Raw genomic sequence first — 23,933 nt, 5'->3', positions numbered from 1 at the left:
GGCCAGTTTCGTGGAGTCGTACGAGAGGCAGTACCCGTTGGTCCGTTGCGGCAGCTGCGCTCTGAAAAATCACAGACGCATTCACTCGCGCCTCTTGGAGGCGTTAAAAGAAGCGCCAAGGAGGGAACTTCGGCAACCGAGAAGGCGTCTGGGCGAAGAGCGGGGGCATCCGTATATACGTATCTTTCTTGAATGGTGTTTTCTAGCGGATGAAGCGGTTTTAACAGTGTGGCTTCCTAGGTAGTCCCAAGCGGTAACCTCGTTAACTCCTACGGCATGTTTCAAAGAACTTTCTCAACTGCTAGTGTAGAAAGAGGGTTTGAATCCGAATGACTCCCGGTGTTCCGGGAGTCCTATTCACTAAAACACCGATCCACCCCGACACGCAGCATGAAAAACTCGAGGCTTCACCGAATCTGTGTGTCATGAAGAAGCGGAAGGGGCATCTCCAGTTTCTGCGTGTATCTCCGAAAATGCGCAACTCAAAGGCAGAGCTCAACCTCCAGCTCCGCACTTCTGTGAGGTGTTCCTGTGTGTACTGAAAACGGACGGGAGATTTTTCTCCCGCTTGAAAAACCCTCTCCCGTTGTTAGACTAGGAGGAAACCCCTGTTAATGTCACGAGGAGATGCATTCAAAGTTCCGAGGAAAAGTGCAGAAGACACGCGCTCTTATTCGTCGTGCGCAGAGGAAGCTGCTGTTAGGAAGTACCTTACCAAAAGCGGCTTCGCTTGTTGCCATGACTCTGGTTTCTTTAAAAGCGGCGCGATTCTACCGGGAAAAACTTGTCGTTTACCCGAAAGATCCCTCTGCTGCTTTGGAGTGACGGTGTAGGTTTTGCATCCCAAGTTTAGGAGCAGAACTCTAGAATGCCCTTCATCGACAGTGAAAAGAACAGATCCAGCAGCTGAGACAGACATAAAGGGGCGTCTGCTGTCAGTGGGTACCCGCTGTAGCGTTTCTTCGTCTAAGGCGTTCTCCGTTCCTGTGGATAGTCGGTAATGACAATCACTTGATAGTTGTGCCTCCACCCGAGGCACGAAGAACGACACCGTTCTCTGGTAGAATCAAAAGCGCCAAGACAAGGACGGAACGAAAGTGAAAAAATCGCCGTGAAGAGGCTCGACACACTTTTTACTGGGTGCGCGGCAGCCTCCGTGTAATGCAAGTTTTTTCCAGATAGAGAGCGAGTTTGCATTAACCTCTGTGATCGCTTAAAAAAACGTTCTTGACACGCGGTAACGGAAATCCTGTCTGTTTTTGTTTTTGCGAGGAGGGCGGAAACCAGGCGAGGCCAACTGACAACGCTGAAAGCGTGTCCTGCATAGGGGCAAGGGCCCCCGGTGTCGTGGAGGCGAAAGTTTGTTTCCGATTTAAAGGAAAACCGAAGAAACAGTGGAGGCGACAGATGCACTCGCTGGGCCCGCGCACGCTGCGCGAGCGCAAGGCATGCAAAGAGGAACGCGACCGGGGGAGAGGGAAGGGGAAAGTTCTTTTCCGGTATGCGGTACTGTGAAGAGAACCTGCAGCATAGAACATGTCCCGCAAAAGAGACCCGTACAAACATAGCAGCTACTTATGCACATCTAAACATATATAAATTCTACATGAATATATAGACAGACGGAGACTCAAAGATGGTCACCGGGACCCGCTGGAATGTTCACACCTATGGACACGAGTGATGAGAGGCATATCTGTAGATACTCGTCACAGCGATGGAAGAAAAGAGAAGGACGAAAGCGCGGACACCAGAAGACGCCTCTACAGAGGCATGGCCCCTATGAAACAATGTAGGTTGTGCCCAAGATCGCCGGTGTATTTCAGCATGCCAACTACGGAAGGCGCGGCGCGCTGCGCGAACTACAAAGATCAATACTCCACAGTACATCTCTCCGTTGCTCCCTCGTCCTTCACTCCCCTATATATATAAATATATATCGACATCCACTGGTGTGTAGGAGATTGACAGCAACATCTGTATCTGCTGCTCAACAGGCACGCCCTTGCAGGTGCATATTTGTATCCATTTGTGGTTGTGTGTACGAGCTGTACATCACGATAACGTCTTCTGCCAGCCTCTCTCTATTGGTTTCCATCCATATATATGTATATATACACGTATATATGCATATATATATATATGTATATATATATGGAGAAGTGGAAACAGACAAAGGCGTGTCTGCCTCTTTGCTAGACAGTTTCACAGTCGTGTGTGTTTCTTGGGCGATGTTCGGCGGAGAGCACCTCGCTCTGCCTACCATTCGCTGATTCGTGTCCCAGAGCCCTTCGTCAGCGAACGCTCTGGGATCGCACACGCCGTGGAAGCAGAGAGCGCAAGGCCGCACTTGTGCCTCTCCGTGCGAGTTGTCTTTTCGCCCACTGTCCTCGCATTCGACAGGCACCGGCGCGTTTCCCGCACTTCCGTTTTTCCTCTCGGGAGACGGAGACGCGTCCCCTTCGCGAGACGAGAAGGCGGCCACACAATCGCCCTCGCCGGGGGACAGAAGAGAGAACAAACCCGAGACAGGCGCCGCCTTCTGCGATGTCTTCAGTACGTTGGAAACAGTTGAAGGGAAATTCCTCTGCAGGTCCAGGAGGAACGCGCGAATGAGGAAACTCAACGGCGAGGGGCGCGCCGCCAGCGCAGCGTCAGAGGCAGGAGCTTTCGAGCCCGTTGGAAGCGTCTCTGCGTCGGGCGGCTGAGACGTGAGCGTGGACAGAGGATGCAGGGGAGAAGCTGGAGACTGGAAAGGAAGAACAAGGCTGTAGGGCTGTGTGGAGAGAAACGGCACGCCGGCGTACCGGCAGTACAGAGCCGCCTCCTTCGCGGAGATCGACAGCAGGGGGCGAACGAGGGAGTAGGTAGGCAGGAGGCTGGAAAAAGAACCAAAAAGCAGAGAAAGCAAATGGTGAAACGGCGACTAAAAACACGCCGCGTTGTGTGAGGGCCTCTCAGGACCCCGGCCGTCGAGCGTTCGTTTTCGTCTCCTGCTCTCTTTCACAGAGACACTAGAAATACCCTCATCTCGCAGAAAGGGTGACGGGACTCTCTAGGCACGCGCTCCTGTGTGGGAGACGTCCTTCATGATTCTGCTTAGGTGCAATGCTCAAAACAGCTTTTTGAAGCAAATGGACACGTAGTGGAGAAGCGGCGAAACGCCGAGATAAAGGGTCAGCCTTGTTCTCTCTTGGAAGACGTGTTCGCCGGTGCTTCCTTCCAAAAGAGAGGCCGGAAAGCCAAGGCCTGCACTCCAGCGTCGCCCCTTCCGCTTACCGATGATCCACGAGCTGGGCGTCCTGCTGAAGCGTGAGGCCGTCGCCCTGGCACGCCTTGAGCAGGAGGCGGACCGCGAGGCGAGTGCTGTTGTCTCCAACGCACAGGAGCGCAGGTTTTCGGAGGACACTCCGGTGCGTTTCGCTCTCCTTCTCTTGGCCAGTTTCAACGCTGCGTGAGATGGTCTTGCTCTGGGCTTCCAGCGCTTTTTGCTTCTGTTCACAGGGAGCGGGAAGTCTGTCTTCATGCGGCGACGGCGTATGCAGGAAGTAGTGGAACAGGGACCGGAAGCTGAGAGGAACAGGCCCAAGCGAAGGCGAGACACAGGACACTCAGTGGCAGCTAGGGGGGGTACTCGGCAGAACCGCCTCGGAAAGGCTATACGGAGACGGAGGACATGACGCGAATGTGGAGGGAGGAAAGACTGCGCAAGCAAAGCGAGGTGGGTGAAGGCGGCAAGAATCAACCAGGGCGTGCAGGGACAAACACCGCTCAGACGCACGAAGCGAGAACTCAGCGAGGCAAGATTCACAATCAGACAGAAAAAAATCGAACTCGGAGGTCGCCGCAATGGAAGGCAGGCGCAGAGAGAGAAGAAGCCTTGAAACGCCAGAGACACGGAAGGATCGAAACCCCCAAAAACGACGAGAAGACAAGACCAACCGCTCGAGTCGCGAGACGGATGCGCGGCCCCATGACGACGGCAATAATGGCAAACCTCGCAAAGACGAAAAACACGGAGCGAACCACCGGGTAACGACACCGGGAACCCCTGAAAACAGTTATTTAGAGGGGTCGTGTTATCGTGGCATTGTCCGGTTTGCTGCTCTAGGACGGGAAACAAAAAACCTACATGATAACCCGGAGAAACGTCTCGAAGGCGTTGCCGTCCTCAGCGAGGACAGCGTGCAGATGCGCGCGCAAGGCCGCTTCGAGATCCTCTTGTGAAGCAGCTACAGACGAGCAGTGCGAACAAGGGGACTCAGAGGAAGTCGCAGGACACGCGCGCGTGGGAAAGGAGGAACCGGACGTGCCGTATAACGCGGCCGTCGGCCGAATAACGCGCAGGGGGACACCCAGACCCTCAAGGATCCCCCGCAACTCCTCGACGAGAGGTGAAGACGCATCGCTCTTCCCTTCTTGTCGGCCTTGAGAGGATGCGAGACCAGGAGGCAAAAACGACTGAACGTCGACATGAACAGCTACCAGCGGCAGAGCCGCAGACTCCTGTGAGGACGTTGAAGACGACGAAGAAGACGAAGAAGAAGACGAAGAAGACGAAGACGAAGAAGACGAAGACGAAGAAGACGACGAAGAAGACGGAGACGAAGAAGACGACGAAGAAGGCGAAAACGATGAAGATGGAAGAGTTGATGATGGTTCGCGCTCCGCCTGCGTGTCCGGCGTACAAGTCGGTGACGCCGAGGAAGCCGCTCTGCTCTGTGGGCCGTCCGCTTTTCGTTGTCGCTCGGCCAGCGCCAGTCTCCGCAGTCGGCCTTCTTTCTTCCGTTCCCACTTTCGTCGTCTCTCGAGAAGGTGGTCTCTGAGGACGTGGACAAGCGCAAGCGACGCGGCCCCCCCCGACACGGCTACGTGCCACACGCGCCTCTGGTCCTCGTCTTCGGCTGTCGTCGCTCTTCCGGCTTCTCTCGCTGTCTGTCCCTGTTCCTGGCAAAAACGCGTCGCTCCTTCGCCCTCCTCGCTTCCTCGCTTACGCTGTGTCTCTTCACCGAGCAGTGCATCTTGGATTTGTCCCTTGGCCCCGTCGCCCGCGCCTCCGGTTTGCTCAGACGTCTGGACTTGCCGGTGTGCCTCCTCGACTTTCCCGAGGTTTGTAATGACCGTGGAGCGGACGAGACTCAAAAAGCACTGGCGACAGCTCTTCTCGCGGTCATCGCAGACGGCCCAGTTTGTCTTGCATTTGTAACAGAGAAAGCGGCCGTTTTCCAGCGCGGTTCTCACAGGTTTTTTCGGCACCGACGCTGGCTGGGCCGCGTCCTTGCCGGCTCCTCGCAACGACCGCAGGCGAGCGTCGGCATCGCCGGCGAGGGGACGGCCCGCGGGCGGCGCCATGGTCGGGAGAGAAACGCAGGCGCCAATGGAGGCGATGGACGAGAGCAGCGAAAAGGGATTCAGGAGAAGCGGTGAGAAACGGACGGTGAGAGGAAGCAAAGGTGGAGAACGCGGCCCAAGACGAGGGACCATACGGGGGCAAAATCTCGGAGTTTGAGCTGTTGGATAGACAGAAAGAAGCCGCGAGGGAAAGGGAAGACTGCAAGATTGGAGAGGAAGTAAAAACGGAAGAGCCAGGGGAAAAAGCCGCAAAACTCTATCAGAAGCACAGCCTCGGACGAACACCGGAGACACCCGCGATCGATTGCGCAGCCAACAAGGGAAAAGGCAGAAAATGAGTGCAACGCCCGGCACGTTCCTGACAATCGAGTGCCCTGGAGCCAGTCGGGTTTTTTCGGGGCCTGACAAAGATAGTAAAGAGGAAACGCAGGGTTTTATCTGGATGAAAAAAATCCCATCGGTTTTGAAAAGAGTTTATCTTACTTTTACCCGTGCGTGCATGCGCGCATGCAGGGGATAAATACCCGCTGGACCCGCCTGATGGTAAACCCAAATGCCTGTTTCCTCAAACGTGCTAATGGCCGGTGCTGAACCATTGTACTCGAGTCGACCCATCTTCTTACAAGCTTTTTTAGTTCTGATGGAGCCTCCACATCATATCACTCCGTACCAGTCAACCGGTTCGTCTGTACATAGTGATATGTCTCCACGTACATCGTACACGTGTGTTTCAGACACCGGGATCTATATCTGTTTACGTATATGCGCCTAAAAGGGTAGCGGCCGCATCCAGATGCATTTGGAGTCGTTTTGACCGCTGAGGCGTCTCTCAGTAGGACGGCGGCACTCGATTCGCCATTCAAGAATCGCCCATTATAAGGTTTCCACCTTTTTTGCCCGACTCGCAGACGCGACAAGTTTCTGACAAGGCAGGAACACCCTAAAACGTGTGAACCCTAGTCGAGAAGCAAACAGGGAGGAACGAAAGAGACGGGGGAGAACTTGGCTGTCGTGTGATCGTGCGGAACCGGACCTGCTGGGGGCATACGACCACAGTAGAGTATGTTTGAAAGTCAGCATAGACAATTGCGCCAGTTTTTCCATGGCGCTTTTACAATGTCACTTTAGTCCTGTTAAAGAGAAATGGAGGCAAGTTTGGACATGTGCGAAAAGCAAGAAGCATAAAAGCAGTGGCAAAGTGTGTGTGTGCGCCTCATGTACACAACACGTCAGGCGTTGGTTTATCTATTTTACACGCACTCGAAAAGGCCGTTCTGTCTTGCGTTTCTCGCCATGTCAGGTTCGCGCAGCTCTGCATCGTTTGGGGGTGTCTTCATCTCAAAATGGACACACGTTCGCGTGGCGAAGCAGCGCTGCCGACTCTCTCCCTCGTGTTTGTACGGCTACTGACACCAGACGAAATCGAGTGCAGGCTGTCACCGAAACCCACAGTGCCCTTGAGTAAAACGCAAAGATCGAAGTGAGGTGTTCCTGGAACGCGACCCCCCTGATGTGCCAGGTAACGTTGCTCATTCAGATGAAGGCAAATTCCCTCTCTCCTCCCGCTCTCAACAGACTAGACGAAAACAATCACCGCTGCTGAATCTTTCCATGTTCCTCGTTTGCCTGTTTTTCGCCCAAGTGTCTGACGGTGTGCTTCTCACTCACGCGACTCTCCGCGATCAATGCGCCCGACACCGGAGTGCCTAGGGAATCCACAAAATCCTCCCAAAAACCGGGGCGCGCCGGAGAAAACCCCCGCGCGGACAGGGCTCTTGGAATGGAGTGGCAGTGACAAGAGTTGAGAGGCCTGAATGCGCGCTCATGTTCACGGACATGGCGTTTGAAATGTTCCCAGCAATCGGAGATGCCGATTGACGCTGTTTTACGGTTGTTCACGCGACGGGGAAGAGAGAGGTGTGTTCGCGTCTCCGGCACAAAAGGGAGCTAAGCGTTCCTTTGAAGGGAAGTGACTATCCGTAACGACGCCGCGCTTGCAAAAAAGCTGTAGGGAATTTCAAGTATCAACCGCACGAGTTACACACGATCGGAAAACACTAGATGCAAGCGGCCGCGTCTTCGATTGTTTGTTTTTGCGAAGCATGCAATGGCCTCGCGATCTTGCGGTCTGCAGAGCCAGCTTGATGCAGTTCTTTCAAGTCACACCGGCAGTTTCCCCCCTGGAGCTGACAAAGCGTTGTGCACTCAGCGTCTGCGCTCTCCCTCTAGTAACATTCGGCTACTTACACGATGTGTTCGCAGGTGCGAGTCTGAGAATGCCGGGACGTTTTCGCGGCTTTAGCTACAGCTGCGCGGTACCGCGACGGGGAGCTGAAGGACACACTTCTTCACACATGGTCATTATTCGGAAAGCGACTGCAGAATCAATTTGCCCGGAGGCCGCGCCGTATTCCCTCAAGACTCGTGCGACTGTAAAGCGCCGTCACGGCCTGCCGTAGCGGCGGAAGCACGGCAGGTGTTAAACGTTGGAATCCGATGTGGACGCCTGCTTCTGGCCTTATTCAATGTTTGGTTCCGGTTGATCACGAAGACAAACGGAATCACGATGCTGGTACGTTTGCCATCTGGGTCCGCAGTAGCACACACTAACGGGACTATCCATGTGACAAGACACACATCCGTGTCCCTGCGAATAGTTGTCCGCCTCCCAAGCTGCGACGGTGAGGTGTAAAGCCCACTTCGTGTGTTCCGTATAATCTCGCAAACAATACCAAGCGAGACTCGGGAAGGTCAGGAGGACAGCACGTTTTCCTACCCTGGGGGCCATCCAATAAAAAGGACAAATATCGTCGCAGCGAAGACGCGCGTTCAACGAACACGTAACACAACGACAGTTCCACCGGAACCACGCACCCCCACGTGTCACCAAGTTCCTCAGTTTTTTCGCTTGTAAACGGCATAAGTGTGATCTCGTGCCTGGTCAGGGCCACTTGAAGTGGGGAGCCCCTCCTGTTTACCCACAGGCACTTTTGTCATCGCTGCCTCGTGTGCATCCTGTTCCCCCAAGAAACAATCCACGAAAAGACAGGCGAGAAAAGGAACGGAGCGATCATCTAGATGCCTTTTTCTCAGCTTCCTTCGCCTTCTGCATCATGATACGCAAAAAGAAGACGAAGCCGTTCCTGTGCTCCTCATCCCTGAACGAACACACAAAGCATGCGGCAACTTCACGACGGAGATGAGAGCGAAGAATCGAGCGAACCTCCCCAGGAGGATTCATATCTGTACTAAAAGCACAGAAACAAGGAAAGCGACTAGAAGTCCACGTTTGCACCCGATCACGCGGAGACACAGACCACACGCTCCCGCAGTTAACCCCACAGAAACATGCGGGGAAAAGGCGACGCAGAAACCCTGACGGAGGACGCAAACACACCGCAGGCCATGCCTGCGAAACACCAACATACAGGCGGCTCTCTCGCTCTGTCCCTTTGTGTGCGTGGCGTCGGTTGAACGGTGACCTGAATGTCTTTACCCGACGTACCACAATGCCGACATCGAAAGGTTTTCATGCACCACGCTAGATCACATCTCCTAACTCGTGTGCGGTCGGATGCAAAAAGTTCCCACCCGAAGCCAAAAAGGCGTGTGCCGGGAAACGAAACGACAGCAAGGGCGCTCAAAAAAGACTGGACACCAGGTTCCAACGAGGCAGAAGAACTTACACGAATACGAGGGAAAGGGTTCGGTAGGACGGAAGGTGAACGACGGCGCAGAATTTTGGGGACGGCCTGCAGCAAAACGTACGCGGAACGAAAACGAGACATGCCCGGAACGTTCACTGTACGGGAAGAATCGTCGGGGAGCCGCGAGTTCCCGTGAGTTCTCGCGACCTTTTTTCCCGGGAACACACTTGAGAAAGGGGCAGAATGCAGCAGAATTTTGCGAAAGGGGAGCAGAGAAACAGTCGCAGGGAAGCATCGGTCAAAGGGAACAGCGGGACGGGCACGTTGTGCACCGAGAGGGAGACACAACTACTTCCGGAACCGAAGGCCCGGAAGGCGCCGTCTATTCTCCAAGGAAACGCTTCGTCGAGGGGTTTGACGCACAGCGAAAAGCTGTATATATATACGTATACGCCCGTGAAGATCGATATCCTGCCGCTTGGACAGGTCTCTGCAGGGGACAGTCGCCCACCTGCGCGCGGAACATGCCACGGAATGCATCTGCAGAACCACGCCGCCCTGGATCCGGATCTTACAGCTTTTCGTCGAGTGTTCCGTCCTGAATCCGTTTCTCCATGGCTTGGAACTCCCGCGAGTTTCGGCCAAGTGAGACGGACTCAACGGACGTCAGGGCCACCTTGCGCGGGTTGATCGCCGTGTGGAGCCAGTTGTTGGGCTGGGCGATGATCAGAAGCTGGACAGACACACCAGAGACGCGCGAATCACACAGGCGACGCATGACCACGTTCGGATGTCCAAGAGCGAACGAGTCTGCGCCGCTGGGGGGCAGGGAAGACGGCAACAGACATGTACAGATTTTTCGCAACGACGGACGGAAAACCCTGCTCCGCCCTTGCCCTCACAGAATCAGAGAGGAGTCTGCACAGGAGACACGCATGCTTAGAGTCTTAAACGCTCGATTCCGCAACGTTTACGGCTTCGGAGCAAGGCTTGGGCTCGATGGAGAACGAGGCGGAAAAAGCTACGAAACAGCTGACCCCCGTCGCGAGCGGGCAGCCTTCCGCGCACAGTGCGAACGAAGGAAACTTGTGACGTGTTCTCTGCCACTACTTGACTCGCTTTGCCGCTCTTACGCAGTCTTTGATGATCACATTTCTGATGAAGGCCACGCCGAGGCAGTTGATTTTCACAAGAATCATGCCATGCCTGTAGCCAGCCTCCATGCTGTTCATCCACTGGATCATATTGTTGCCCAGGAATTCGCGTTGCATGTCGTTGAGCTCTGCGCGCGGCAAGCAGAAGAAAAACGGACGGCAGACGCTACCCCAGTTTGTCATTAATGCGGTCCGAGACCACACGGCAACCGCGACACTTCCCCCCCTGAAGTCTCGCCTTGTTTTCCACTCTCAAAGTCCACACTAGGTTTTTACCGAACCAATCGAATCCTCGTGAGACGAACACGGGAGAAACGGAGAAGCCGCGTAGGACAACCGGTTGCCTAGCTTGCCTGCGCCCTTCAAACCGTACGCCTATCCCAGACCGAGGGTTTGGAGGCCTACTGTGCAGATCCTGAGAGGTGAAGTCCTCATCGTCGTCATCATCGTCTGCGCTGTCTTCGTCATTCGCTTCGTCTTCGTCTTCCTCTGCAGTCATTTCGGTGTGAGATGATTCCGCAATCTTGGCGAGCGCCTCAAGCTGCTGCGGTGACAGCGCGTCTGGGGCAGCCACACTGTAGCGCTGGATCGTCTGGTTCAACGCCGCCTTTTCATCAATTTCCTCCCGAGTGACGGTGTCTTCCGGCAACTGCTCGGCCTCCGCTTCAATGTTCTCGATGGCGTCCAGAAGTTCGTCTCGGTTTTGTTCGGCGAGTATGGACTTGCCTCGCTCTGTCTTCAATGCCTCCGGGACAGTGGCATACTGGTTTCCCCACCCTTCATCCCCGGATTCGTCATTTTCTTTGTGCATGACTGAGAACTTCTTTCGGAGACTTTGTTCCTGGTCTGTCTCGCTCTTTTCCGCAAAAGACGTTTGCAGTTTGAAGACAGAATTGCGCGCATCTGCACGAGGCCCTTGTCGTCCCTCAGAAACAAAGTGAATCGCTCTTTCATCCACAAACACACGCTGCTGCCGCAACACGCGCAGCAATTCCCCTTGGCCCTTCGAACTCTTTCGGCGGCCCTCCGCCGCGACTTGGAGCGCGCGAAGTTTGTTCCGCTGCGGCTGGCTCGACATCGTGACAGGCTGAGGAATTATGTAAACAGCCCGAGGAAAGGAAACAAAGCACGAAGGCCAGTCTACACGGCCGCTTCGCTTTCAAAACTTTTCTCGGGACACTCACAGTGTATCAATACAACCGTGGTCTGCAACTGCAAGTCCTCGCGCGGGGAGACGGAGTAGTATAGCATACGCCTCTGTTGCCGCTCCCAACTCACGGGGAGAATCGTCGAAAACCACGAAATCGCAAAGTAACAGACGATGCCTAGTGGTTTGGAGACAGAAGATAACGGATGAGACTTTGATGCTTCGCGGAATGCTGGAAGCGTACCGTGGCATCGGCAAAGCCGCACGGCCAGCCTAATCGATTCTCACGCCACAGAAAATACGTTGGGTGATGTGCACAGAGGACTGCGGGGGCCCTTAATCAGTGAAGGATCCTGAGGTATCGCCAAGGCTTCGGAGAAAATGGATGCACCGCGATTGTCGCTATCCTTACCACGCGACGTTTTCGCAACAGCGGAACGAACCAGCGACGGCAGCTTGGTCAACGGCTGGGAGAAAAAGAGCTACTAATGCTAGCCACACACCCACGGTTCACTACGTGAAACGTGTCAAAAGTTACGTTCACGGATACGGGAGTAAGGAAAACGAAAATCCAGGAGAAAATCACGCGATGCAGGAAATGTGTACGTGAGAGCCACACAAACTGGTTTCATAATTCCCGCCGAAACGGCTGGTGGAGCAGTGCTTCACCGGCGTGTATTTCGGGTTGAGGGTTTCCCTCGACTTCGTGGAAAACAGAGAGTGTTCTCGCGAGAAAAGTTCCTTTGGGGCTCAACCGAACAAAGCGCAGACGAAGAGGACCATGAATCGACAAAGTCCGGAACCTTTCCTGTTTTTCACCCCGTCAAAACGATCGCGAGATGCTGTTTGACGTGATGCTCCGATGCAACCGGCCGCAGGGCTGGGTACCCGCGTTTGCCGAACCCGCCCACGTGTAACTTCGCTGCCGCGAGGCTGTCGCCGGGCACTCGTGCCGGGGTCTGTTTCACCTCGTCGTGTTTCCCGAGTTGGCGTTTTTATTCTGGCAGTCTGTGGCCAACAGATAACCACTCGCCTCGGATACCAAGTTCTAATCGACCGATTCGCGGTTTCAATCGCCTCTCTGTCGGGCGACGGCGCGCCAACACGAAACGCGCCGATCCGGGGGTGGCTCGAGCGCACCGCAGCTGCAGGCTCCCCTATAAACGAGACACGAGAGGCGCAGATACACAACCCACGCAACGAGAGATGCTGCAAAGGTGCTTGGGCAGATAGTCAACGCCCTCGATCCTACTTCGTGTCCTATCATGCTGCACGTCCAAACTGCTTCGTCTGGTACAGATCCTTTCAGCGTATTCGTCTGTAAGCGCGACTAGTGCATGTGTCATCCAGACACTCCAAGTTTTCGCTGACCTCCCAATATGCCATGTCCCGGAATCAAGCTCCACACGATGTTGGACGCATGCTCTTGAAGGATTGGGAAAAAGATGCCTGGATTCGGGGAGGAATCAAACACAGAGAAAGTCGGAAGCCCAAAAAACGGTGTGTGTGCCAAGTTCGAGACTCGTTCACGTAGTCTAAGGCCGAGGGGTAATCTAAGCGAACCCCGCGAAACAGCCTCTTGGATTCGACGATTCTAGAAAACAGACTACATTAAAGGGTGCAGTTAAAGTATTGGTACGGGTTAGCGTCAGGTATGTCTGCTTCATTGGAGGCGCTTTGCTCACCACACGTACCCGAGGAAAGAAGCCTCCGGAGTGGCAACTTTCATCATGCAAAGTCAGGCGTTTGAATCGCACGAGACATTCCGACGAAGTAGTCGCTCGTAATTAAGACGACTGCAGCAAATTCTAATTTGCAAGGGGGTGACATCGTAAAACCGACACAACACAGAGAGACATAGCCGGTCCAATCGTTGAGTATCATCCGGCAACCAAACTGTACAATCGGTTGTCTGCCGTGTACAGGAGAAACAGGTCGATTCTCCTCCTTGACCAAGTTGTCAGCGGTCTTTAAATGCCCTTCCAGAGCAGGAGTGCGCAGGTCGCCCGCACTCGTAGCCTTAATCCACAGTGTCAGCCTGTCCTATTTGTGCATCCGTCGTTCCGGGCGCGAGGAGTTCACGTTGTACTACAGGTAACTCAGGATATTTGCGTTTAACTGAGGAGCCTTAGATGTGAGATTCGAGGAGCCGAATACCAGGCTGCGTACAACGCCGGTTTAGAGTCTTGGTCTTGTGGACAAATTTAGTTAAGATGCACGACAGTACGAAAGTTTGTTCTGGCGGGTGCGCTATTCGGCGGGGTCATTTGCCGGATGCACGAATATGTCTTCCCCAGTGGCTATATTGTCAAACTCGATTTGCTTGAGCAATGCACCTAGAAAAAACAACGGTTTGTCCTGGCTTTGATGCTCCTCAACGACCGCGCAGCTAACGTGTTCATAAATATCAATTCGCGGTCACTTCATTGCCAGTACCAAGCAAGCTGGTCTGAGCCAACGCGCTATTTATGCATCCCAGCTATGAAAACATATCCGTTCAGTGACAACTCAACCGAAAGATAACCCTCTTGCCATCCCCACTGTACATAACAGCAACTTCAGGTCAGTGTTTCCTTTACCATGTGAAGACGGTTTCGTCCTGTCGCGCCTCGCCAGCGACCGACGCAGCTAGACAGCGCATTAGAACACCCAACAACCACTCATTTCACTATTTCCCACGAACACGCATCGGCGTATGTGCCCACAAGGTTGTTCCACGCTATTGCCGATGCCTGGACGGCAGTATACACAAGCATAAGGCTTCAAAGTCTCGACGCCGGCCCACAGGACAGAAAAGAAGACATGACTCAAGTATACGCGTCACGCGCGGTGATGCCCGCCCGTGGCATTCCGTGTCAACACAAGGCAACACATCTTCCAGCTTGAGGGAAAACAACAACCCGGGTATTATTGTTGTTTCTTCCTCAGTTGTGCCCTCTATTGTAGAAAAGGAAGTCAGACAAAAATTGTCTCATTTTACGAAACCACGGGGAAGTCGTCAATCAGCTTGTCTACATGTCGGTGGCAGACGAGCGAGCGGCTTCGCGTGATAAAAGGGGAGGGGGCCATACAGATGGGAAGGGAGGTAGCGAGGAATTGAGTGTTGACTCTCCCTGTACATCATAGTCTTGCTGTGTTGGCTAAGAATAACGTCAATTGCAGGGTCGCCATTATTTTGTAGAACTCTCTCACGTCTTCGTCTTGTTGCAGTCTCGCTGATAGCGAGGCATGCGAATCCCTCACGGCCGTAGCCACAAGTTTCTGTATCGCTTTTCCGGTTCTTTCCTGCGCCCGTGTCGCGTTAATTGCCTCTCAGTTGTTTGCTATCTACTTTCGAAACTATACGCATGGAAATTCTTTAGGCGAGGAAAGTAGCCTCTGTCTTCTTGCGAGCCTCGCAACACCATCCGAACGGACGTTGTTCGTGTTATATCGGACGCCGTTTTTTCTCGTCTTGTGGCGTCGCATTCTTTTCGTAAGGGGGTAGATCTACATTATCGACAAGGTGTCTACACACTGTTTGTCTGTCTTGTAAATAACACGCGACTACATGAAAGTACGAACTTGTTCCACAATACTACCGCAGTTCCTTCCGCTGCAGCTCCGTCGTGTTACGGCGTGCCTCCATTTTCGCTGCCAGATGTGCAGTACGCCGATACCGATGCGGGTAAATACTGCCGCTTGTTCTTGAGGAAAGCGCTAGAATCGAAGTTCGCGTGTGCACAGATTCCATCACTGCTAATGTAGCCCGCTTCCCCGCAAAAAGCTCAGCAGACGAGTGACAGAGCACTCATCACCCAACAGTATGACGACGCCAAGAAATTACCGACCTTGCTCCGGTGTACATACACTGGTGCATTCCCGGCATCCTGGTCAAATACTCAACAGAAAGTGGCTATAGAGCACGGTGGACAGAACGGGGTTCGTATTCCTGGTTTCAGGACTTGTTCATGCATCTTGTATTCAGACACGTACCTCGTGGTCTTTTTCTTTGGCGTACCGTGTGGAGGCAGTGGTGTGTTTTTCGGGGAATCAATTCTCTGCCAAGTGCCGCACTCGTCTAGACGGGTTGTCAACTATGGACATGACGTTCTGCCGTGTATGTTTGAAGGTCGATAGTCTATTATTTGGCCTCGAAGAGAGTTTTTTTTTTGTTACCTTCTCGCTTCGACGTGGGCGCCGGCGGCCTCGTTCTTTCCATGGGTGGAGCCCGGAGTCTTGGTCTTCCGTGTCGATGCACGCCTCCGCCCACCCTGAATTGCCTCTTTGTCCTTTATGCCATCTCATTCGTCCTCGGCGTTTGGTTTGCGCTTTTCCCGGCTCCCTGCTCTTTCCTGTTTGTCTTTTTCCACGCTGATGCCCCTCGTCTCAGACTACCCTCTGCCTCAGTCAAGAGTTTCACAAGATGGATAAACTTCTCGAGCCCCTCACTTTGTCATCTCCTGGTGGTCTTTCTGACGACTCCTCTGATGATTCTCCTCGAACTCGACGCCCCGTTTATCCGTCGAGAACCACTGACAGTGCCCGGCATCCGGATATAGGAACACGAACGCGCGACCGTCCGCGTGAAGAAAGAGACAAAGAACCACTGGATGTCTCGTCCTTATCGTGGCGTCTGCATTCCAGAGCGTCCAAAGATTTGCACGGCCTGTCATCGAGTGACGAAAAGCTGTGGAAGTACACAGATGAAAATGGCAACAGCGGGGTAAGTGTCAGACCTAAGGCAACTTACAGTTCCTGCGTACGCGTACCCTGTACACTTCGTTTTGTCACGGTGAGAAAAGCGGACAAACGTTCTCACTGCTACGCGCTGGCGTATCCATCAATTTCCGTGTGTAGAATTGTATCTGTGCACCACTCTATGTCTCTCACTCCGCGAGATGTGTTTGCCGACTGAGCGCCGTGAACGTTTCCACTCGACTACATTTCTCTGTGAGCACAAACGGCAGAAATCTTCATTCACAACCACGCGAGGCACTTTGCGCCTCAAAGCCTCGATTCGTTCCCCACGAACGTTGCGTTATTCTTCAATTCACCATGTGCATCAACAGGGACCGATGACGTCATGGAGAGTCCTCAAGTGGCTGGAGGCAGGTTTCTTCAGAGGCCGCGGAAACCAAGTGTTCTTCAGCTCCGTTGGAGATAGCGCTCCGCCGCGAAGCCTGACTGATGCGTTGCCGGCAATTTTGCAAGGTAAAGGGAAAGCAGAAAATGCCAGACAGAGACGCCGTTGATGGGGTGTAGTCTCAGTGGTTTCCGACCGAACTGTAACACAATTGGGCGATGGACAGCGAAGGTGGATGTCTCGGCGCACCGCGGGAAATCTATGGAGAACGAGAGCGAGCTGGAGAGAGACGAGAATAACATGATCAGGCCTCTTTGAGGGATGAGCGCATCTCGCGTTTCGTCTCGTCGGGCCATGTTCAACGGCAAAGCTTACTCTTCATCATCTTTTTTCTGTACATGGAGAAGCAGAGGAGCACAGAGTTTTAGGTACTAAAGTTCGTCGATGCAGGCATTTAGCTTCACTCCAAAGAAAAATGGATAGCTCGGTCACCCCCGAAAAAAAGGGATCCGGGGAAGGCAAAGCAGCGTTATCGTTTGATCTGATGCGTGAACTGTGTGTGGGGGCTTTACACGGAAACGTTTGAACGCGATTCAGAATGCAGTCAGGGCGAGTTCTGCCGGTCTCACTGCCTTTCTTTTCACATGGTCCCCATGAAGGTTTGCCTACGTTGATCGCGCCTTTCGCGAGAGAAGAATGTTCCATCGAGATCGCTGGCCGGCAGCCATGGCGGCGCCCAACATACTGCAAGAACAGCGTCTCTACGGGAATTTGTTTCTTGTGGTGCTTCGCGCGCAGATGCCTACATTTCGATGGAGAAGCTGATCGCGCCGCAGGCGCCCGGCGAAAAAAAGGACGAGACGATTGAAGTCGTCGAAGAGTCTCCCATGCAATTTGCTGACGACGCTTTCTCCACCGATGCCGTCCTCGACATCCAGAAGTACGGCAATGAAATGGATCCAAAGGCACTGACAACACGTCCTGAAGGCTTCAGTCTGCACCAGGGTTCAGCGATCGAAGAGAATAACTGACAGCCTGCATAGCGAATCGCCATGGGGGAAACGTGTCGCCTTCGCATCGGCAGGAACCCTCTGGGGAAGATGGACCATCCATGCCTAGGTTCTTGACTGTGGTCTCTGGCGAGGCGGGTACTACGATTCCGCACTAAAGAAAGGACCGTTTCTGCACAAAGAGACTGCTGCATCCACTCAAGACCGCGAACGACCGAGTGTGCATACACCCGCCCGTCGTCGCTCCGTGTGGAAGCCTGAGTACTTAACAGGCGAAGTAAACTCCGTTGAGCTGTCAACGTGGACGCTCTGGGAGAAGCTCACCTCGCGTGGCTGAGCGAACAAACACGTGCAAAAACGAGGGTGTCGTGAACTGCCTGTTCCCGTTTGGACGTCCCCAGTGCTGGCGACTCAGTGCTTGAGACACACGTCTGTTGTTTTCTTTGTTTTGTGCTTTGTTCACAGACTGCACAAGAGCTTTGGATCTTGCGACCTCGTCGTATGGCTCGTACCGCCTCAGGAAAAGACACACCCGGTCGACGAGACTGCGCCAGACTCCCAGGTTCGTTGTTTCTGTCTCTTCCAGCAGCAGTGCTTCCTCTTTTTAGCGTGGTCTTCTTCTTTGGTGGGTCCTTCCTCAGCCCAGCCTCCCGAGCCTCCAATTGCCTCTTTCCACCCCGGCGTGCCCCCGTCATCTGCATCTTCTCTTCTGCCTCTGCGTATCGTCTGCGTTCCCGGGTCTCCTGGCTTTGCAGCGTGTGCCTTGCTTCGTCTTCTCGCATTCCGTTTTGCTTCGTTGGTCTTCAAGAGAGAGGCCTTTTGTGTCACAAGCGTTTGCTCTGCTATTCCAGCTTTCAGCTCTGTTCAAAGGTAGAAAGATATGCCGTTGTGCTTCCAGTAGAGCGCACCCAGATAGTCGTGTGGGTGCTTTCGGCATGTCGCCTCGTAGATGCATTTAGGGTAATTGTCTGAAGCTTTTCTGAGCCTTCCCTCACATTTGCGTCTTTCTCGATCTCACCTGCCTTCCTCTCCGCAGTTCACTCCTCCCCCAAAGACGTTCAAGATTCCTGTCCATAGCGCGCTCCTGCGCATTTCATCGCCCATCTGGCTAAAGGAGCTGACCGTCGTGGAAGCAAAACACCACACAAAGATGAAATACCAACGTAGGCCAGTTCTGCGTGTCTCATTCAAATCCACCTCTGCTGGAATCGCAAGGCATGCGTAGGCGCACATGTCCATACAGCCCAAAAGCGTTGACCCGGGGCGTGTCAGCGCGGTTTCACGTCTTCTGCAGTCATCTGGGTTCTGCACGCGTGCCCGATCGGGAGGTGAAGGACCGTGCCTCGAACGCGGAAGGATTTCTCTTGCTGAGGCTTTACGGTGATGGTTTTCAGGGAGCAACGACGGCAGTGTTTTGATGAAGCATGTGATTGAGACTTTCCACCCTGCGGCGATTCGCGCGATCATTCAATACATCTACGGGTGAGTTCGGGGTTAGTTTCTCTTCGGCGCCTGTTGGTGATCACAGCTGTGCGCGTTTTGGTGCGCCTCTGTAGATACATGCAGATAGAGATGGACATACAGAGGTAGATCAATAGAGAGGAGAGCTCATAGGCATACAGTTAGACGCAGATATACATACAAACACCGAGAGACACAGACACAGAGAGGTAAGGATAGGGAGACGACGCCCTGTTGAGGAGCCTCCGGATGCTTTCTTTGTTTTGCCGCCTGTTGGTTCCGTCGCCGATCTGTGCACACTGAATCGTGAAGTCGCCGCGGCAATCCAAACACCTGAGCGTACGTGTCCACGTGATCCTGTCGAAGTACGTGTACACACGTTTCACATTTCTAAGAAAGATGGAGATCCGTTCGACACACCGGCGACTGTAGCCGCTTTCTGAGGGAACCCGATGGGACCACTTCGCCCGTTCGTGTTTGGATTCACTTCGATCGCAGATACCGTCAGGAGGTTTTGCAAGCAGATCCTTTTCTTCAAGTGGCGGTGTACAAAGAGGCGTTCAGACTGGAGATGAAGCAACTGCAAAAGGAGGTGTTGCGAGCTCTCAGTGCCCCCATGAGCATCGGCCCTCTTGTATCTCTCGCAAAAGCTGCAGAAGTGATGAAAGTCGATCAACTTCTTTTGGATGCCATTCGCATTCTTGCAGACTGTGCCTACGCTCTCTTTTCAGGTAAAACGCCACACATCCATTTCTCCATCCGTCGCTCTTTTTGCATGCGTCTCCTAACATATATATATATATATATACATACATGCATCTCTTTCTTTATAGTAAGTATTTGCGGGGCCGGGCTCCGTTCGCTGCTGTGGCTTGTACGCCAGTGCAGGGCGATGCGCGCAGCCGCGCCTTCTTCCTCTGCTGCGTCTTTCGAGTCCGGGAGTCGAGTTCTGTCTTCTTTTTGTCTGTGGCGCGCGTGCGTAGGCATGCGGCACCTCCAGCTCGGCCCCAAGGGTCTCCAGCTTCTTCTCCTGCAAGACAATATCCAGCTGGACGAGCCTCAGGTCTACATTTGCGCAACTGCGTGGCTGACCCAACAGGGTTCCGACCAAGCCTCGGCGTCTCGTTGCGTCTCTTTTCCGAATGACGCAGTTCGGTCTCCTCTCCTTGTGTCTCCACGGACACAGAGAGAAACAGATTTCCTGCATCAGTTGGAAGCGGCTGTCGACAGCAGAAAAAACTCGCTCGATGACCATCAACCGAATCGCTCGCGCGACATGGCCATGGTAGGCTGGTTCCCGCGGAGCGGAAGCTTGGTTCTTGTCTCTTGCTGGTGCTTTTTCTGGCTGACTCCTGAGCTGCCGCATTCTCCGCCTTTCTCCTAGCGCTTTATTCTCTGGAACCACACGCGAGACGTTCATGGCGAACGGTCCCCTGCCCCACGTCTCGTGCACCGCCTTCCTTCGCTTCTTCGGGCTCTCCGGCCTTGTCTCTCGGTACACGCCCTAAGTCGGGTTGTTTTTTCATGTGTGGGATCTCCACGTGGAACGAAAAGCCGACCCGCCTCTTCTTCTGTCGTGTCTTTTCCCAGTTGCCTTCGCCGTTCGCTTCCTGCTCCCTCTGTGTCGTCGCTGCTTCATCTCCCAGTTTTGTTGCGCCTCTTTTCCCTCGTCTGGCTCAGCTTCTCGCACGCTGCGTGCTTGCCTCTTGTGCTCGCTGCTGCACTCGTTTTCTTCCTGTCTCGCGCGACTTGTTTCTCCCGTCGTGGTCTGCACTCCTCCGCCCTGCCGGTCTTTTGTTCCTCACAGGCAGTCTACCAATCGATTCGCTTCGACTCCATGTCTCCCGGCCAGATCCAAGTCTGTCGGGATCCTCTGCTGGACTCGCTGCTGCTGGAGGCCTGTCTCCGAAAATTCTCTCACAGGGAGGCGAAACCGCGAGTGTTTCCTTGGCAGGTGCGGTGCCTCTCCTTTGCTTCCGCGTGTGTGTCTGTGTGTCCATTGCCCCCGATACATCCTTCACTATCAGCCTCTCCAACACCTCGGACTGGGGGAAGCTTCGCTGGGCGGACACCTGGCGGCGCGTGGGTCTCTCTCCTCGGAAAGGTGGAAAGCGGGAATTGTCGTGTCTCTCTGTTTCGCTCGTGCGCGGTGTATGTACAGGCCAATGACCAATTTACAGTTGAGCGTGACGGTGGGCTTTACCCTGTTCTGATCAAGCGCACGAGGCGCACGGTGCAGAGGTTCAGAGAAACCGACGGAGAACCCTTGGTCTGGGCGTGGACGCTCGGGGACTCTCGGCCGGTCAACGAGGCGCTCTGGGCTCTCGAGATCGTGAGGACCATGCGAGGCAGGATCCACTTTGGGATCGCCGTGGAAGACAAAAGCACGCAGTCCAGTAAGCACACGGGAAGGCCGGGAAGATGCGAGTCCGCGACAGCGTAAACTGGGAAAGAAACGAAAGAAATACTGGACACCAACTGTGAGGCAAGGAACGTGGACGCCTCAAGGTACCGTGTGCTGACGATGTTGCAAAGAGATGCGACACTCTACTCCAGTTAACACTACAGCTGGGGCAAGAGCAGAAGCCGGAGGGCGCGCACAAAACGGAGGATCCCAGAAGGCAGGGAGAGATTCTGAGCGTAGAACAGGAAGGCGGGGTACACCCGCGGGGGGATAGGCGGGAGAGGGGGGACTGGATCCACATTAGGAACGTCGCATATTGAAGGTGGACACCTCAGAACCTAGATCGATTTCTTTTTTTCCGCAGGAAAGGTTTGCTACTTGGACCCGGCGGAGAGGGCATTTGTGACTGGTACCATCACCAACGATCCAACGTGAGCAATGGAAACAAAAGGGGGGAAAGAGCAGGGGAAAGGCCACCGCGGGATTGGCCAAAAGCGAGACGAAGGAAAATGGGGAGTGCAAGCACGAGAGACAAAGAGCGCAGCAAGACGAGAGGCACAAAAACGCGTACAGGCGAGACACGCCCAGGAACCGCGCTCGACGGGAGACGAAGGAAGCTCTCAGCTAAAAAGTGCGCGGGCGATAAGAAACCATAGCCATTTTAAGGGTATGCAACAGGCGACGGATGTGCGGCCTCACAGAGAAGAACCGCGAAAGCTCAAATAGAGACCTGCCTGGCGTCTTTTCACTGGCGCTCCCGCAGCGACATGGCGGATGCACTTGCGACAGATCCAGCGTTGCAGCCATCGCAGAACCCGAGCTCGGAACAGAGAACTTGCGTCTGTAGGGTTGATTCGGACGGCTTACACGGCCTCGTTTGTCGTGCAGCCTGATCGTTTCGACACGGCCCGTGTTCTGGTTGTAGAATCCCACGCTGCGTTAAACCACACACGTCGGGGAAGTTGGCATCGAACGGACGTTTAACTGGAGCTTCGGAAAGAGGCCCTACGGGGACGAGGGCGCTGCTGAGAGAAAAGAGTGTCTCAGGTTCCCCTCTTTTTCTCAGGGCTGTTTCGTACCGGACAGTTCAACCAGGCGGCGAAGTGCGATGGAGCCGCCGCATGACCGACGGGGACATCGTGGTCATGCGAGTATCTGTCACGACTTCTGCTGTCCACCTGACCATTCAACTTTTGCGGAGCAAAACTATGAGGGCGTCTTACATGCTGGCTCTACGTTCTCCTGTGGTGAGAAAGAAAAGCCATTTGACGCAAAAAGAAAAGGCGCAGACAAAAAAAGGCGGGAAGAGAGACAGATGACGCTCAGTGACCATCTGCAGCCGAATCGGTAAAAGCGTGGATGGGGCTGCGCGTGGCGACTCCTGCGGCGGATGTGGAGAAATGGAAACCTCAAATGTTCAGTAGAGCGCCACTTAAGAGTCGTCACACAGTTTGAGTAGGGTGGCTGTATGGACGGGAGGTACACGCCTGTCCATTCGCGTTTAACGTTGGAGCTAAGGGAGCCTCGTGCGTGCCGGCGGGGTAGGGTGAAAACGAACACAGGGGGAGAAACAACAGAGTTTCTCAAGATAGAGAAAGGAAGCAGAGACGAAAGGCACAATGGAGGAGAGGCGTTCAGTGTTCACGAGCGTCGGCGCCAAGCCTAAAGATGTGCGTTGTACTCGACAGGAGGTGACCTCGAATACCGCACGCAGGGTACAAAAAGTTTGGACGGAGACGGAGGCAAAGACGAAAACGGGAATCATGTCGCATACGAACGCACGCTCTAGGGATTTGTGCCCGTCCTCTCCCGTTTCGCGAATAATGGGATAGCGCGTTTGATTTATTTTCTTTTCCCTGTACAGTCTTTCCCCGGTCAGCTTCTTCAGCGGCCATTTCTGAAAATCTGGCCTTTCATCGAGGCCGTCGACATTGGCGACACACTCGGCGTTGCGGAACTGCAGGTTGAACCGATCGACATTCCGTAGAAAACGGAACTGGAAACGCACGAGCTACCATCACTCAGAGCGACAGACGGGGGTGAACACCCGACGCATGGAACGCTCTTCCTGGATACGCCGTGGCAGGTGGGGTGAGCTCTGGGCTGACTGCGGACTGCGTGCGAAAAAATGGAAGTGTCTACTTTTGTCGGGAGAAAAGGGAGGACGCTTCTTGACTGCCTCTAGCAAGGCGTCGCGCTGAAACATGTGTAGAAGAGTTTCACCAATATCCTCGCGGGTTAGTGCGTCAGCACGCAGAGTCATCTCGCGCCGGAACCTAAGGATGTATCAACTGCAGCTGCATGGTGCGATGATCGAAGGAAAACGCTGTCCTTCTAGAGGTCGAATGGGTTCGTTCTCTCGGCGCGTGCTGTTAACTCGGGCGTCTCCGCAAAGTCGGAATTCCCGGGGAGTTTGCATTTGCAACAACAAATTCAGAGGGTCAGTGCACGGGGTTCTGTCAAACTGTGCGCGTCCAGCGTTTTCTACGGACTCGAGAAGTGCAAACAGGAAGGAGAGGGTAGATGTTCGTTTTTCATCGAGATCGCAGCGAGGAAACGCGTCCTACCTTCTAGGAAACGGAGAAATGACGACCCTCGAGCGCCTTTCCTTTTCCTGACGCCGTTCTCCACACGCTTATACGCAGGGCTACATTAAGAACGGTACCTGTGTATTTCCGTGGCTGGCCAACGGT

At 54.1% G+C, this 23,933-nt stretch overlaps 3 protein-coding genes across 3 annotated transcripts; 1 reads left to right on the top strand and 2 right to left on the bottom strand.

Moving 5' to 3' along the window:
• Positions 1 to 1,372: 1,372 nt before the first annotated feature.
• NCLIV_055670 (conserved hypothetical protein) lies at positions 1,373 to 5,484 on the bottom strand (the record flags this gene model as incomplete). The annotated part of the gene is made up of 4 exons (XM_003885121.1): positions 1,373 to 1,522; positions 2,264 to 2,879; positions 3,280 to 3,570; positions 4,133 to 5,484. The coding sequence occupies 4 exons, from the start codon at positions 5,482 to 5,484 to the stop codon at positions 1,373 to 1,375; spliced, it is 2,409 nt and encodes an 802-aa protein (XP_003885170.1).
• Positions 5,485 to 8,422: 2,938 nt separating this feature from the next.
• Positions 8,423 to 11,231, bottom strand: NCLIV_055660 (conserved hypothetical protein; the record flags this gene model as incomplete). The annotated part of the gene is made up of 5 exons (XM_003885120.1): positions 8,423 to 8,510; positions 9,039 to 9,104; positions 9,575 to 9,732; positions 10,133 to 10,281; positions 10,559 to 11,231. The coding sequence occupies 5 exons, from the start codon at positions 11,229 to 11,231 to the stop codon at positions 8,423 to 8,425; spliced, it is 1,134 nt and encodes a 377-aa protein (XP_003885169.1).
• A 5,126-nt stretch (positions 11,232 to 16,357) lies between these two features.
• NCLIV_055650 (hypothetical protein) lies at positions 16,358 to 23,227 on the top strand (the record flags this gene model as incomplete). Its single annotated transcript, XM_003885119.1, has 12 exons — positions 16,358 to 16,493; positions 17,164 to 17,305; positions 17,841 to 17,937; positions 18,412 to 18,538; positions 18,770 to 18,857; positions 19,335 to 19,567; positions 19,820 to 20,121; positions 20,644 to 20,790; positions 20,998 to 21,232; positions 21,605 to 21,671; positions 22,307 to 22,487; positions 23,105 to 23,227. 12 exons carry the CDS (start codon positions 16,358 to 16,360, stop codon positions 23,225 to 23,227), a joined length of 1,878 nt encoding a protein of 625 aa, XP_003885168.1.
• Positions 23,228 to 23,933: the final 706 nt, after the last annotated feature.

Source organism: Neospora caninum, chromosome XI, assembly GCF_000208865.1.
Source record: "Neospora caninum Liverpool complete genome, chromosome XI".
NCBI lineage: Eukaryota > Apicomplexa > Conoidasida > Eucoccidiorida > Sarcocystidae > Neospora > Neospora caninum.
The sequence above is the reverse complement of the archived record's forward strand: the minus strand, read 5'-3'. Positions and strand labels throughout refer to the sequence as shown.